The sequence below is a fragment of the Hippoglossus stenolepis genome, chromosome 15, assembly GCF_022539355.2.
Source record: "Hippoglossus stenolepis isolate QCI-W04-F060 chromosome 15, HSTE1.2, whole genome shotgun sequence".
Classification (NCBI taxonomy): domain Eukaryota; kingdom Metazoa; phylum Chordata; class Actinopteri; order Pleuronectiformes; family Pleuronectidae; genus Hippoglossus; species Hippoglossus stenolepis.
The window spans coordinates 2,310,983-2,325,770 of record NC_061497.1 but is presented as its reverse complement, the minus strand read 5'-3'; the positions used below and the strand labels follow the sequence as shown (position 1 = coordinate 2,325,770).

At 41.5% G+C, this 14,788-nt stretch overlaps 2 protein-coding genes across 5 annotated transcripts in view; one reads left to right on the top strand and one right to left on the bottom strand.

Moving 5' to 3' along the window:
* Positions 1 to 355: 355 nt before the first annotated feature.
* On the bottom strand, positions 356 to 8,363 carry tmem218 (transmembrane protein 218). The gene is made up of 3 exons (XM_035177705.2): positions 7,676 to 8,363; positions 6,672 to 6,774; positions 356 to 1,039 (listed from the first exon to the last, which is right to left on the bottom strand). Exons 1-3 carry the CDS (start codon positions 7,783 to 7,785, stop codon positions 905 to 907), a joined length of 348 nt encoding a protein of 115 aa, XP_035033596.1. The 5' UTR covers positions 7,786 to 8,363; the 3' UTR covers positions 356 to 904.
* The window catches only part of pknox2 (pbx/knotted 1 homeobox 2), a 96,920-nt gene continuing 89,798 nt past the window's right edge, over positions 7,667 to 14,788 (top strand). The window contains exons 1-2 of one of the 4 annotated variants that reach the window (XM_035177699.2): positions 7,667 to 7,774; positions 10,965 to 11,151. The gene's annotated coding sequence lies outside the window, so the exon portion shown is untranslated. The remainder of the gene's footprint in view (positions 7,775 to 10,964; positions 11,152 to 14,788) is intronic. The other 3 variants (XM_035177703.1, XM_035177700.2, XM_047343633.1) reach the window with 3 other exon arrangements.

The window sequence follows — 14,788 nt, the reverse complement described above, 5'->3', positions numbered from 1 at the left end:
CATGTGTGCAACATAAAAGTCATGTTGCACAAGGCTAGAGGTTAGAAGACACAAGATCAAAGTGAGGAGTGATTAAAGTGCCTCTGAAGTGTCTGTTGACACCCAGCACAAATCAGTCTGTTTTAGCACTTCAGCACAATGTGGAGAACCGTAAAAATAAAATGGGAAGCACAACCTCCCATTCATAACCGGTTTGGTATATTGATTTATTAATGCATTAATATGGATATTAATAAAAAACTGTATTATAGCTGTTCTAATGTGTCTGAATATAGTATGTCATGTTTTTCTACAAGAGATGATGCTAAACAATAATAAGTGAAATTATAAAGTTACACGAGTCATTCACAATAGCCAAAGTTTAAAAAAATGTCTTTATTAAACACTGTTTATCAGTCTGTCTAGTTGAAGAAAACACGTATGCAATCTGCAGGCTTCAGACAGGTGTAAATGGGACATCACATTCAGAGTTTTAATGTTTTATCACTTAGTGCAATGGGTCATTTTGTGTTAAATGTGTCACATGTACTGTCACTCACACAGGATTAAAGGAACCAACATAAATAATATATGTAAATATTTAACATCTTTCTAAAATGATGGGGTATTTCAGTGTTGGTTGACACAAAATTACTTTAGTGCAAAAATGATGTATAAAATGATGTATAAAATGATGCAAAATATCAAACACCGTTACTGTTGGTTGTGCATAAACAGCCAGCAACCAGCCAACACTGGGCCCTGTAGAAGACACTGGCTCTCCTGGTGTTTCTGTTTGGGATGCATTCTATGGTCCGTCTCCACATGAAGGGGTGGGGGGTGGGGGCTCTCACCAGGCCCTGTTTGTCTTAAGTTGTATACAATCAGTGATGTGATCCCGCTGCCAACTCTGACCCTGACGGCTCTAATGTGTTCTCAAGGCCTTGGCATAGACCGGCTCCAGGAAATGAAAGGGGAGCAGCATGAAGAGCATCACCAGAAAGACTACGCTCACCACTGCCAGCAGCACGTAGCGGCCGATGAACAAAGTGTCCACTATCTGTAGAGTGAAGAAAGACAGGATCACTTCAGTATTTTCAGTTCATCATAACATGAGAGCATATCTAGTAAACAGTATCTATTGCACTGGAAACACGTCTGTTAATAAATTCAGCATTTCCTCTATGAGCCACAAGATGTCATAAGAGAGCTTTCATAAAGCCATTGTGTAGAAACAGAGATTTTGTGGGATTATGTGAAGGAATGAACCAGCACTCAATACAAAGACAGACAGACAGACAGATACACACACAAAAAAACTAAACAATTACTTGTTGCCTTGAAAAGCTAATCTACTTTAATTGTGTTTCGCTTCCTGCTGCTTCAGTTGGATGTTTGAGCTTCACTTTGCAGAATGATGTCATGTGAGAGTTTCAGCATAAAACGCTGAGTTCACATTAACAACAAAACTAATCACATGCATCTGCTGAAAGGGAAAGCTTCTCCACGCTCACATTAACACAGATTTGGATTTAACACAACTGCGTCAACTGTGTTTGTTTCATTTGCACTTTTCAGTGAAGTAGAGGACCACTCGTGTCTATGTGTCGATTATGGGTTTTTCTATAAGGGAGAGTAGATGTCGTTTCCAGATTTTTAAAAACTGATTGAGTTTATATGTGGAAAAAACATATTAGTTTTAACCCATTAGTGAAGAAAATCTGATTTAAAACAATTACAAATTGAATTAATACCTAATTTTCTGCTGTCTACATTTGACCTAGGCATAATATCTGTTCCTCACCACCAGGTGAGCTAAATATAAAAGAGTACACACTAGCAGCATAAAGGGATCATCATATGCTCTGTTCAATAGCAAGCAGCAGCCTTGAATGTATGCGTGTGACCAGCCTATCTGCAGCCCCAGTGGTTGGGACATACAGCACCACTGATGGACAACTTTGCTTAAGGTTCCGCTTTAGCTGGCGTCTTTCTAAGAGAAGAGCTTGTGCACATGTAGGCACAGCTAGATTTCATTTGAGATCACCTGGAAATAATAAATCCCCAACTGCTGTGCTGCTTTCATCCGACCTGCAGTTTAGAACATTTCATTTGCTCTGAAAGTGACAGAAACCCTAACCTTCCATGATCATTGTGTTATATTATGGGTTCTACCAGGCAGAAAAATGTGCATATCCACAGTAACCTCATCAGTAAGTACCCTCACTCAATATTTGTATCTAACATTAGAGTTTAATATTTACTACTAGTTTACCATTTGAGCGAAACTAATGTTTACACTCTGTCAGAGTAGATCAGGATCTTGAGCCAAAAATGACATTTTTAACAGATTGCCTATCAACCAAATCCATATTAAATACTGTTTTTAATCTGTTGCTAATGTTATAACCATTGACTTTGTAATTCGATTCCCAAAAGTCTATTAATGAAGTTGGAGTATGAACACCACCACTTCAAGTTAAGAGGTAATGGTGAAGAGCCTCTTGTTATCTTACGCAGAAAAATGAACCCAGCTAACTTCCAGAGAGAGAAAAATGAGCACTGGTATTTGCTACTTTGTGCCGACCAATAATCTGAGTTTAATTATTAATCATTAATAATAAGTTATTGGAAGCAGTATGATGAGAGAAGTGTGGAGTTGGTGCATCCTTAAAGGGGTAGTTCACCCAAAAATGAAAATTCATTCATTATCTACTCACCACTATGCCGATGGAGGGGTGGATGAAGTGTTTGAGTTCAGGGGTAAACAGCGTTGCAGCTGAATCCAATACAATTCAAGTAAATGTTGACCGATTCTTCACACGTAAAAAATCAACATAAAAAAACTAAAAAGTGTCTGTAAGCCCAGGCATTCAAAGTGTCATTTACATCATATTTTTAGCCTAAATGTCCACTGTGATCCACACGTGAACGCAGCTCCAGAGGAGGATATCAGAGGATTCTGTTTTTTCTGTTGTTTTTACTTCAATTGTATTGGATTTGGCTGCAACACTGTTTACCCCTGAAACTAAAGTGTTTTGTGGACACTTCACCCACCCCTCCATCGGCATAGTGGTGAGCAGATAATGAGTGAATTTCCATTTTTGGGTGAACTATCCTTTTAAGTCAGTACTGCCATTCAATCATGGCTAAAAGCTACAACATGAAGCCAAGTGGTGCTTATTAATTCGTGTTGGAATATTTTCAGTGAACAACTTAATGTACAACAATGTATTTAAAGATATGGCAAGTTTGTTATTTCACTGTTCTCTCATTAGTGCAGAAAGAAAATTCGGATTTCCGGCTTCTCTTTATTTTCGGATGCTGCAGTTTTTTATCTAGAAGCCTGATCAGTGTGGGCACTGCACTGCAGCTCACCTGAGTATTACATAAATTAACAGATCTAAAGGAAACGAGGCACGGGACTTTGAAAGAAAACAGCTCCTCTACGTTGGCACTGTCGTCCCTTAGGTTAGCAGAGATGTGGGGTTTATGGTGTTTCCACTGATAGGTTTCAGCAACACTTCACTGATAGCTCTCGGTCTGTGTTAATATTTAGATCATGAGCCACCCATGAATTTGCGAATACAAACTGCGAAAACGCCCTTAAGCCAGATAACACCAGAAGAGCAGCAGCCCAACTGCCGACTAAAGAGAGATTTCACAGGGACTGTTGTGGAATGAGAGGTGTGTGTGTGTGTGTGTGTGTGTGTGTGTGTGTGTGTGTGTGTGTGTGTGTGTGTGTGTGTGTATATAAATCCACTGGTGTGAGGTGGGGATGATGTATGCCGTCTCTTATGGATGCATTTAACAGATCTCACTTTTTAATTTGCCAATTACGCAGTATGCAGGAACCCAAAGTGAGGGCCATGTTTTATTAATGTGCCATTGAGCACACGGGTGGGAGCAGGCAGGCAGGCGGGGGGGCGGAGGAATGGAAGAAGGGGTGGGGGGTGGGTGGTCTGGTACAAACCACCCCCACTCCGAGTCTGGGACTGGTTTAATTGGCTCTATGATATTTTACTTTTGTTAAACAGCAAGAGGTTAGACATTGCTTCAGTTTGCACACACACACACACACACACACACACACACACACACACACACACACACACACACACACCACTTGCAAGCAGGTTTTCTGTTTGCTCACTAATAAAATGAGTCCACACCAAAACATGCTATGAATACAAAATGTCATTGACTGTCTTCAGTGAAGCAGCTTTTCCGACTTCACATGCACCTTTGTTTAAAAGAATAGTTCACCCAAAAATGATAATTCACTCATTATCTACTCACCCCTTTGCCGATGGAGGGGTAAAACACGGTGGAAATGACCTTGTTTCAAGTCAAATATGAATGTCGGGACTTGCAGATACTTGGATGACACCATACAAGCCTAAAAATCCACCAGAAGTGGCTAAACTGGTGGACTTTTGCATTTCTGACGGTCCCTGAATGCACCTCGTAAGAAGATATCAGCAGACATTTAGGCTTTAAAACTTGGTGTACATGACCTCGTTTCGAGTCGAATATGAATGCTGGGGTTTGTGGACACTTGGATGACACCACAGGAGCAGCATGGAGGCATGTTGTGTTTTTTTTCTGTTGTTTTTTCACATCTGAAGATAAGTCCCTAATATCTCTAGTTGTATTGGTTTCTGTTTGCTACCTGGCTGCTACACTGTTTACCCCTGAAACTCCAGCAGTGTTTTGTGGACTCAAACACTTCACCCACCCCTCCATCGGCATAGGGGTGAGTAGATAATGAGGGAATTATCACTTCTGGGTGAACTATTCCTTTAAATACTGTTTATGACCACACAGATGAAGATTTATAGGGTATTTTCAGTTTTTCTAGCCCTGCATGAAAACATCTATTGTAACTGATTTATTTCAGTGTAACATATCAAAGATGAGTCACATGGGAGGCCTCACATCATCTGGTTTACAGATTCAAGAAGCTCCGGGCCTCTGGCTGCCTCTGGCTGGTCATTTATCCTACAGTCAACTGACTTGCTCAGTTTCCTCTGACTGTATTTTACCACGTGGACGATTCATAATGTCAGCATTGTTGTTAAGCTGTGTGTGTTAATAGTTTTTGTCGTTTAACTGAATTCCTGGATCAGCCAAAGACTGTTCTTCACATTTGTGGACAGTCAAAGTTAAATTCTATTCAGCAATTACCTGTTTAAATAATCTTTGTTAAATGCATGTATACATCTTTAACCACTGTGCAAAGGGATCTTATAATTATTACAATCTACCAACATATGGGCCACTCCCTAAATTTAGAAAACAGTAGTCCTGTTGACATTTAATAAAGGTGGAAAACTCTATATAAAGCAAATCAATGGGTGAAAAATCTTTTTTTTCTTGCATCATGAGGTGTTGCTACTTTAAGGAATTTTATATGTAACCTCTGTCAAACTTTAGAATCAATCTCTGGAGTAGGAAAAGGTTCATTTTACTTGTAAGCCTTGTACAGAAATCCAAGAAGTCACATTTCGCCGCCTCTCTCTGTTGCTGGTCTGGTATCTGCCTTTGCACAAAGGCTATAAAACATGAGCTGGCCAGGACGGGGCTCTGCTCTGCTATTTCTATGGGGTGGCAGCTTGCTTGGCAGATCTGGCTGGCTTATTGGCACGACCCCGAGGCAACATGGGGGAGTGTTTGTTCTGTGTTGCTGTTGGACTAAGATAAAGCAGAGCAGGCCTTTACGACAGGCACATACACAAGTGCACACACAATGATACGTGCGATGTATAAGCATACAGTACGGTTAATGCTGGTTTAATATCAGAGTTAAGGTTGTATTAAGGAAAGGTTGTTTATGTGCACTTAACTTAAACTTAAAACAGAACTTAGACTCTAAATAACTCTGCTCCCACACACACACACACACACACACACACACACACACACACACACACACACACACACACACACACACACACACACACGTGTTACCCTTTTTGAACTATACATAAGTGATAAAGATAAATGTTTGTTTTACTGTAATCATTGATAAGCATGAAATATGAAACTAATTGTATTGCTATTCTTTAATTTGTCATATATTGTATATGTGATTAAATATAGTTTTGGAACACAGAAAATGAGCAACAGATATCCATTCAGCTACATTTAGCTGTCTGTTCATGTGCTCTGAAACCTTGTTTTTCACTCAGTGGCCTCTGCACCCAAAACATTTGGTGGTAATCAGAGTCAAATGTCCTCAAAACAAGACTAAAAACATCCCAGGCCTGCTTTTATTTCCAACTGAAGCACATTATGAACTCACCATGCACTGGCCACAATAGCAGATACAAAAAACCACAAGCCATGTGTGTTTTTAATGCTGTGAATGGTGTGATATAATCATGATGGAATATTTCATTATCGCAGCCCTGGCAGCGGTTTACATTTAAATAGATGCTTCATGTAGTAAAATGTCAGTTCATTGTGTTAACACCTTTTGAACCAAGTTGTTTTCATTTCCAAAACTGTCTACTACAACTATTTGCATTTTAATATAGTACAACATACTCATTCATACAGTAGGCAGGAAAAGAGACACACATTTAATGTGCTGACAATGTCAACTCAGAGCAGATCAACATGAATAAACCCACACATGAGTTGGCAGTATTTGAATTTGTGAGAGTGTGAGATTAGTGAGCAGAGTTCACCTGGACTTCTTTGAAAGGGGGAGTTGTCTCTGGGCTGCGAGGGAAAAACACCAGAGCCAGAGTGATGGTGAGAGCCAGGAGAAAAACAGGGATCACTCCTAACCTGGCGAGACAAAACACACACACACACACACACACACACACACACACACACACACACACACACACACACACACACACACACACACACACACACACACACACACACACACACACACACACACACACACACACACACACACACACACACACACAAATAAGTAACTTACTGACCAAGCACCAAGTTTCCACCCATTTAAACTTTACTGTAACTGCATCTAACAGAGGTGCACAGTGTTCGCCGTCACTGCAATCCACACAAACAACATTGACTTTTGTAGTATGAAGCGTTTATGTGAAATTTTTATTTTTTATTGTATTATAATTTTATTTTCGTATTAATACACAGGGACTTGGTATATGGTTCCAGCAATCAATTTCTATATTTATTATTATTATTATTATTAATAATAATAATAATAAATATAATAATAATAATAATTTAAGAATCAGTCAAATACATTATGTTGCTGGTCTCTCTTGGGTAGACATAATGTTTAGGTGCCAAGAAATGATATGACAGTTGCAATCTTTCTGTGAGAGATTTTCTCTCTTGTATTCAAACAATGGTTTACACAATGTTTAACGAATTTGCCTCCAGTCTTATTCCATAGTTTCTTGACATTCATGCACATGTTCCTCCCTCAAATACTGTATGTGAGCCAGTTTATGTTCTTTATTGTAATAAAATGCTACTTTTTGAACCTGAACACACCGAATTTACCAGAAAACCTTAATGCAGTTGAAGTGTCTCATGTTCCAGAAGCTGTGTATTAAGGATGACAAGCAAACCAACATTCATTTGAAGGAAATGTTGTTTGTGCCTACGTGTGTTTGTGGCGTGTGTGTGGCTGTGTGTGCCTGTGTGTGCCACGGTGTGTGTGTGTGTGTGTCCTCTCACTCACTTGGCTGATCCGGATGCTCTCAGCAGCATCATCCCAAACACAAGAGCCGCAATCCAAATCAACGCGACGACGAAAACTCCCGTCCCGACCTCCAGCACGGTACTCGACATTTTGTTTTATCAGCAGGTTGAGTCACAGGCTGGTTTATCTGTTTGTAAAAGATCACATTACGACTGATGTGCGAGCCAAAGTAGAGCCGCGCTGTAGTACAGCTGCAGCCTCGGAGGCTAACGGTGAGAGTAACTTGGTTGTTCCTTCCAGGAAGACGCTCGGTTAAAATGTCTTATTGTTTAAGGTTCGCAGTTTTCTAAGCTGTCCATTTTATCAAAGGGACTTCAGTTGGTAAATCAAGCTTCTCCCAGCGCGTCTTCTGCTTCCTGGTAACAGCAAACAGGAGCGTGATTGGATGAAGGAACTCGGGAATAGCCAATCAAACGCGTCGTTGCTAAAAACCGTAGGGCGCGGGGGAGTAGGTAGCCAATACTGGGCTCGGATCTTTTTTTTTGACCATCATCGTGTTTCCCCTCTGTTGTAGTTTTAAAACCACCGCGGTGTGTTTCTGACAAAGTGTCCCGAGGAGCGGGTGTTATTTTCCGTAAATCTCTGCAACACCCCCGGTCCTCCGGTCGGTTCTGTCCAGGGCCGTGCTCAGCTCCGGGGCGGACTGAGGGGCTGAACTCTGGGTGGACTGTCCGCCTGCAACAAGGCAGCGAGACACACACAGGCTTCTCTTAAACAGTAGAGGGACGTACTCAACAAGACTTACACTATATTGGGCCACTGCTTGCAGTGCAATTTTAAATAGGCCTATTAAACTTAATTCTTAACCTGTCTAGTATCCCACACTATGGTGGCAGAGAGTGCTCAACACAGTGCAAATTAAGAAAACACGTGCAAATAGAAAAACATGTGCAAATTAAGAAAACTTCATCAATTTGACGACACATGCGCTGCAAAAAGTCACAACAAATGCAAATACAGAAACGCACTGCAAATTGCAAGAACGACAACATAAATGTTTCCAGGGGACCCGAAAAAGTGATGAACCTGGCTGTAGTTCAATGCTTTGTGAATTTCCATCACCACTGACGAGTAGCAGACTTCCATAACGTCACAAAGCATTGAACTACAGCCAGGTTCCTCACTTCTTTGGGTCTCCTGGAAACACTTTCGATACTGGCGGTGCGTTTCTGTATTTGCATGTGTTGTAACATTTTGCAGCTCGTTGCTGTATTTGCATGTGTTGTGACTTTTTGCAGCGCATGTGTCGTCAAATTGATGAGGTTGTTTTCTTGATTTGCTCGTGTTTTTTTTATTTGCATGTGTTTTCTTTCATTTGCAGTGCGTTGAACTCTCTCGGTCCCCGTTCACTTCTCAGTGGGAATTGTAACTACTTTTTACTCACTACATTTTTTTCTGTTACTTGGTTAGGTTCTGTAATACCCTCTAGAGTGCTTTGAACAAAATAAGCTAATAAAGTTCATCATGTTTTTTTGGGAGTCCTTTTTCAGATTTAGTTGTTTGTAACTTCACTTAAACACGGTTTCCCCTCTAACCCTCTCACATGGCTTCATTTGAATAATCATTCTCGGCCCAAATTATTTTATGGATGTCCCAATATAGACATTTCCTTTTATAAAAGAACATAATGTATCAGAATTATTACTTTGTTTTTAGTTCTTTCTGGTCTGGAGTGCAAACAGTAAACGGCTACTTACACATTGATCCATTTTTAGATATCAGTCTATTATAATGCACCGACTCATGCTCACATGAGATTTTTCCATATATTTAAATTTCTTTTACTTTCAATATATCTTGCTGAGGATGGATCTTACTATCCAAAGCTTACTTTTATTTAGGCTGCGCATAAGAAACTTCTACTTTTCCCAACTCTGTGGCTGAAACTCACTCGGACCAAATCTCCCTCCATCCATGCTCCTTATGCGTATATGTGAACAAGTGGGTTTTGTTGTAGGCTCCTGCAAAGTTCTGCTCTATTGATAGGCTATATAGTCACTTCATGTTTCAGTTTTTCCAATCTGGAAATATCAGGTTGAAGTGGGGCTTTTCCAGCCTCATCAGAGTCTCTTTGGCATCTACTCACTGCATCATCCCAGTCGTCTTTTTGAGTCATGCGATTACTAATGCGCACCGACAGGGGGCTGGCCAGATCCGCGTGTGTGCGCCGCGGTTCTACTGGAAGTGGGGGGGTCTCAGTGAGTTTACTGGAAGAAGACATGTTGCCTTTAAGTGATCCTCGTAAGATTCATGAATCCAGCGGTTATGGTTGATTTGGATATAGTGTAAATTGCAGCTTTGCTTAATTAAAAAGCCAGATGGTCCTATTTAGAGGGGTGAATGCTGAGAGTGAAGAGAAACACAGGACACATTCACAGCCAACTGTGCAGAGTGGTGCTGTCACTGTCTCAAAATTGTCAACCAGATTAAAGGGAGTAACAGAGATTGTTAGTATATGAAGCGATAAAAGGCGTTTGAGTGGCAACCTGTCCAGACCTGACCTCACTGAAGCTGTTTAGCAGCAAATGACTGACGGAAGTGCAGCAATTAGATTAAATAATCAATCAAATGTTACTTGTATAGCCGATATTCACAAATTACACTTTGCCTCACAAGTCTCTGTGACATCCTCTGCTCTTAAGTGAAAAATAAACCCAATTTAACAGGTGAATTATTTACCATATAGGCTACCATACTCGTGTGTCCTGCAGCATTTTTTTGCTCAGGTGATTGCACTGAATTCAGTGATGTAAAATATAGTCCAGAATGACTAAGGCTATTTGCCTGCATGGTTGGAAAATTACGAAATCAACAAGGTCTTCATTGTTGTTCTGGCATCAAGCAAGACAAAACCTGAAAGTGTCATTGAAGGTTGTGCACATCTTATATATATATATTTATCATATTCTGCTCTTTTCTCATCAGAGCTGTTGTTGCTTCACTGTCATAAAAATAGACGAAAATCGATTCATCAAACAACACAACGAGGTGTTTTCTTTGTTGTTGACATCTTTTGTTCATCTGTCTTCGAGCCGAATTAGAAAACATTACTTGTGCATTTGTGGTCGACATTGACACTTTTGCTTCTCAATCCTTACAAATCTTCGTCCCTCAAAGGAACACGCAGACACATTTGTTCCTTGTTATTTTCTATCACCTCCAAGTCGCTGCAGTGAACCAACACGATTCGCCATCGACCCTGAACACGACACATGTGAATTCTCCTCTTTGCCCGTGGTTGATGTGCTCCCCTCTCGCATTTACGCAGGCCCACGCGTGATTGCCGTATTTCCCACGGACACTGGAAGGCATCAGCGGGCCGGCGCTGGGAAAACGGGGGGTGAGAGCGGAGATGGAGGTGGGAGGGGCCTGGCGCGGGTGACGTCAGCGGCTGTGTGGAGGAGTATAGGCTGTGCTGTCAGCCCAGTGTCAGTCTGATGAAGATTGGCATGCAGGTAAGCTGTCATTCATTTTCAATGTCAGTGCATGGGAGCAGGGCTTTTCCACTTCAGCCTCCCCCCCTTTTCCCCCTTTTCTCCCCCCTCTCCCTCCCCCTCTCCCTCCCTCCCTCACTTCATTACAAAAAGCAGGACATTATTCATACAGTCAGACAGCCGGGCCAGTGAGGGAGAGAGAGAGAGAGAGAGAGAGAGAGAGAGAGAGAGGGAGAGAGGGAGAGAGAGAGAGAGAGAAAGAGAGAGAGAGTGAGTGAGGGAGGGAGGGAAGGGGAAGTATAGAGGAGGGGGAGAAAAAAGAGAGAGGGAAAAGCGAGGAGATGCATTTTTGTGCTGGACTGAAAGACCAGTGGATTTTTTTTTTTTGTTACGTTTTAATTCTTGATGCGGGCGTTTTTTGGGATTTCCACAATAACGTGTCGGTGATGTTTGTGATGCGCGTGTCTGCGGGATGTGTTGTGTTCGGCGGCGGATGCTTTTGCGCAGAAGCTCGTAATTGTGGCGATAACAATAATAGAGAGGGATTGGGCAGAAGGAGCGCGTGGCTGCAGGAAGCACCTTTATTCCTGCGGCTGTGACACTTAGCGGCGGAATAACACATGATTTATACATGAACGATGAGTGCGTGATGTGCGAGTCTCTCCCGCGTTGTGTTGTGTCTTCACGGCCACTGCGTGTTTCTTCATGTTCAACTTAACCTGCTGTGTTTTATCCGAAAGGCTTTTATCGCTGAGTGTTGGTTGGCCTACATTAAAAAAAAAATATTGTTTCAGTAATAAATTACTTACACTCAAGTTCATTCAGCATTTTTATGTTTTCCCTAATTTTTTCGATTTATTCTAGATTGTAGCGTCCGTTTGTGTGTGTGTCGGTGTGTGTCGGTGTCGGTGTGTGTGTGCTGTAAGTGTGTGTGTGTTTGTGACTAAATAAAAAAACCCCAGCATATAAATGTCAAACTGAAAAGGAAAAAAAATAGCACATTGGGTGAAGGTAGTTTTTAAAATGTTATTTCAAATTCTGCATTTGCACTTAATGACCAGCAGTTTTTTTTCCAAAGTAAAACAACATCTTACAAAACTAACGTCTGGCATTTATTCCAGAGTGATGTAAAGCAAAAGATCAAAGCGTTTTAAAGGTCAAAAAGGGAGTTTCATGCTGTCTGCATCTCGGTATGAGTCCCTCTCGTCTTTAATTTGGAGTGTGTCTCAGTAAAACTACCTGCATCTCACCGGGGTCTGATGTTTACTCTCAGCCGTCCCTGCCCTGCAAAAGCCTCTCCACACCGAACACTGGCCTTCTTTGTGTGCCGCCTGCCGCTGTCTTTTTCAGCTGACCGGTTTATTCCACAATCGCCCAAATGACTTAAACTCAGAGGAGACTTTTCAGTGACACGTCAGGTAGCTTGTCTCAGGTAGCTAGTTAGAAAAGCACAGGTTTGCAGGTCTTTTGCTGTATTTTGGTATGTGTTGTATGATATATTTACACATGTAGATCAAATATCAAATCACCGTGCGAACACATGCCCATATCCAGCAAACACAGCAAAAAAGTTGACGTTCAGGAAAATCACTGTTATTTTTCTATCACAGATTCGTTGTCATCTGACAATAGTGAAATGTTACAACTATGTACTACAAAGTCAGGGCCCCTGACTGCAAGGACTGAGCACTGGGAGTACATTAGCCTAATTAAATATGCCTGAACCATTTGTTTACTAATCATCTGCTTCCCTGAGAAATCACAATGGCGATTTAGACCACTTTAGCTCCTTCAGTCACACGCACCAGGCAGGTGCAGAGTGCTGAGCATGAAATCCCACGAGGAGCCAAACTCGCACCCCCTGTGAAAGTAAATGCTTTGAAAGACACTCTCGTTGTTGCAGCGAGTCGCTGTTGGAGGACCTCAAAGAAGCACTGCTACCTTTTACACCATTTAAATCACTGGGTACCTTTGTCATTGTCTCAAAGTGGAGGATTCTGATGGGAATACATTTTTGAGACACGCACACACACACACACACACACATACATGCAAACACGTGAGCTGAAACGCACCACCACCAGTCACCCTCAGTGATGTTTGTTCTTTGTTGTCATGTACCCCACATGGCTCTCCATATTGTCTGATAGGGATAATGCCAATTTAGTTTATCCGCAAACCCTGCTGAGATCTTAATTGATGATTTGTGTCATTGGACAAGCAGCCCAGGGGCATATTTGGTGCTGCAAAATACTCTGACACTATTTGCATATTCCCATTCCTACTACATGGGTAAATTACACGAAGAGGTGTGATGCTGTGCATTCCTGCAGCTTTTGAGGGGATAATCACTAATAAAGTGTTTCAGTCACACTAAATGAAGGAAGTAAACAGAGCGAGGAGAGCATATGTTACAAACCAATTTAAGCATTTATGTATGACCATAAAGCAATTCAGGAAATTAAACCACACGCAAATGTCTTGTCATTTCCTTCTCCTTTGCCTCTATTTCCACTCTGCATGGTGTCGCAGAGAGCCGTACATCATTTTTGAGAAGATCTAAGGGTTTTTTAGTCTTGAAAGACCAGGTCTTACTTTGCGTTATTTCTTTCCGTGGCGATCAGATTTTGAGGTGTCTCATTGTTTTTGAGGGCCTCATTTTCTTAAACCAGGCTGAGAAAAGGCAGGGGATGTTGAGAATTATTCATAAGGCTTAAATCTTTTGGGAATCCTTGGGCCTGTGAGCAAAGTGACGCCGGCCACTTTTCTCCTGTTCAATAGTGCAGCAATCCTAAGACAATTGTGTTGTGTTGCATGTTTTGGGCCTGTCTGGGTCCTCACAGGTCATGCCCACTAAGCCCGCTTGATCCCTATTGCTCTCAAGACGAGGCATAGGCCTGTTTATACCGTCAGACAGCGCAGCTTAAGCGCAGCCCTTGCATGCTTACCCTTGCTCATTCCACAGCCAGTGCTGCATTGGCACAGCTCTAAGTAAGCCACCAGGGAGCTGGGTCAGAGAGAGATGGATTGGCTTGATTTATGCTCCAAGAGGAGCAGCAGGCAAATTTAATGATCCTCTATACTGTCAACATCACGGAGCTTTGTTTCTAGAAGGACATAGAGATGTCATGAAAATGCATGCGGCATAGGGCTGTGGTATGGTTAAGTTTGAAAACTGCAGTCAGTCAGTGTTGTTGCTCAAACATTAATTGGAGACTTTAGAATATATTTCCTTTTTTTTTTAAATTGAAACAAAACTTAAAAAGAGCATTTTGGGAATATAAATCTAACAGTTATATGGTTTCATCCTCAAATTCTTAAGAAAATAAGTGTTGTATTGCCTCAGCCCAGAGATCCCTCTGATGTTAACACATTCACAGTTTACAGAGGAAATGTATGCAGGTGAGGTTATTGATATGCTCAACAATGCAAGTTCTTAATGAGCATGTGTTATGTTCAAAATACTTGTATTTTGGTTCAAATCACATTTTGTGCTGCTTTACTGTGTGATTGCAGGCCCTTATCCCAATATGTCTGCTTACAGAACATCCTAGTCTGTGCAAAACGTCCATATTATTCCTCTGAAGGAGTCTGAGTGATTGATTGGACTCAGCACGTCTGAGGCCGTGTGCAGACCTGCCCTGCACACAGCCCTCAA

Excerpts from the sequence above, each read along its gene's own strand:
- tmem218 (XM_035177705.2), bottom strand. The coding sequence starts at position 7,785 with ATGTCGAGTACCGTGCTGGAGGTCGGGACGGGAGTTTTCGTCGTCGCG. Across the intron at positions 6,775-7,675 it reads AGAGCATCCGGATCAGCCAA|GTTAGGAGTGATCCCTGTTT; the intron begins GTGAGTGAGAGG and ends TTGTCTCGCCAG. Across the intron at positions 1,040-6,671 it reads CCCCTTTCAAAGAAGTCCAG|ATAGTGGACACTTTGTTCAT; the intron begins GTGAACTCTGCT and ends TTCACTCTACAG.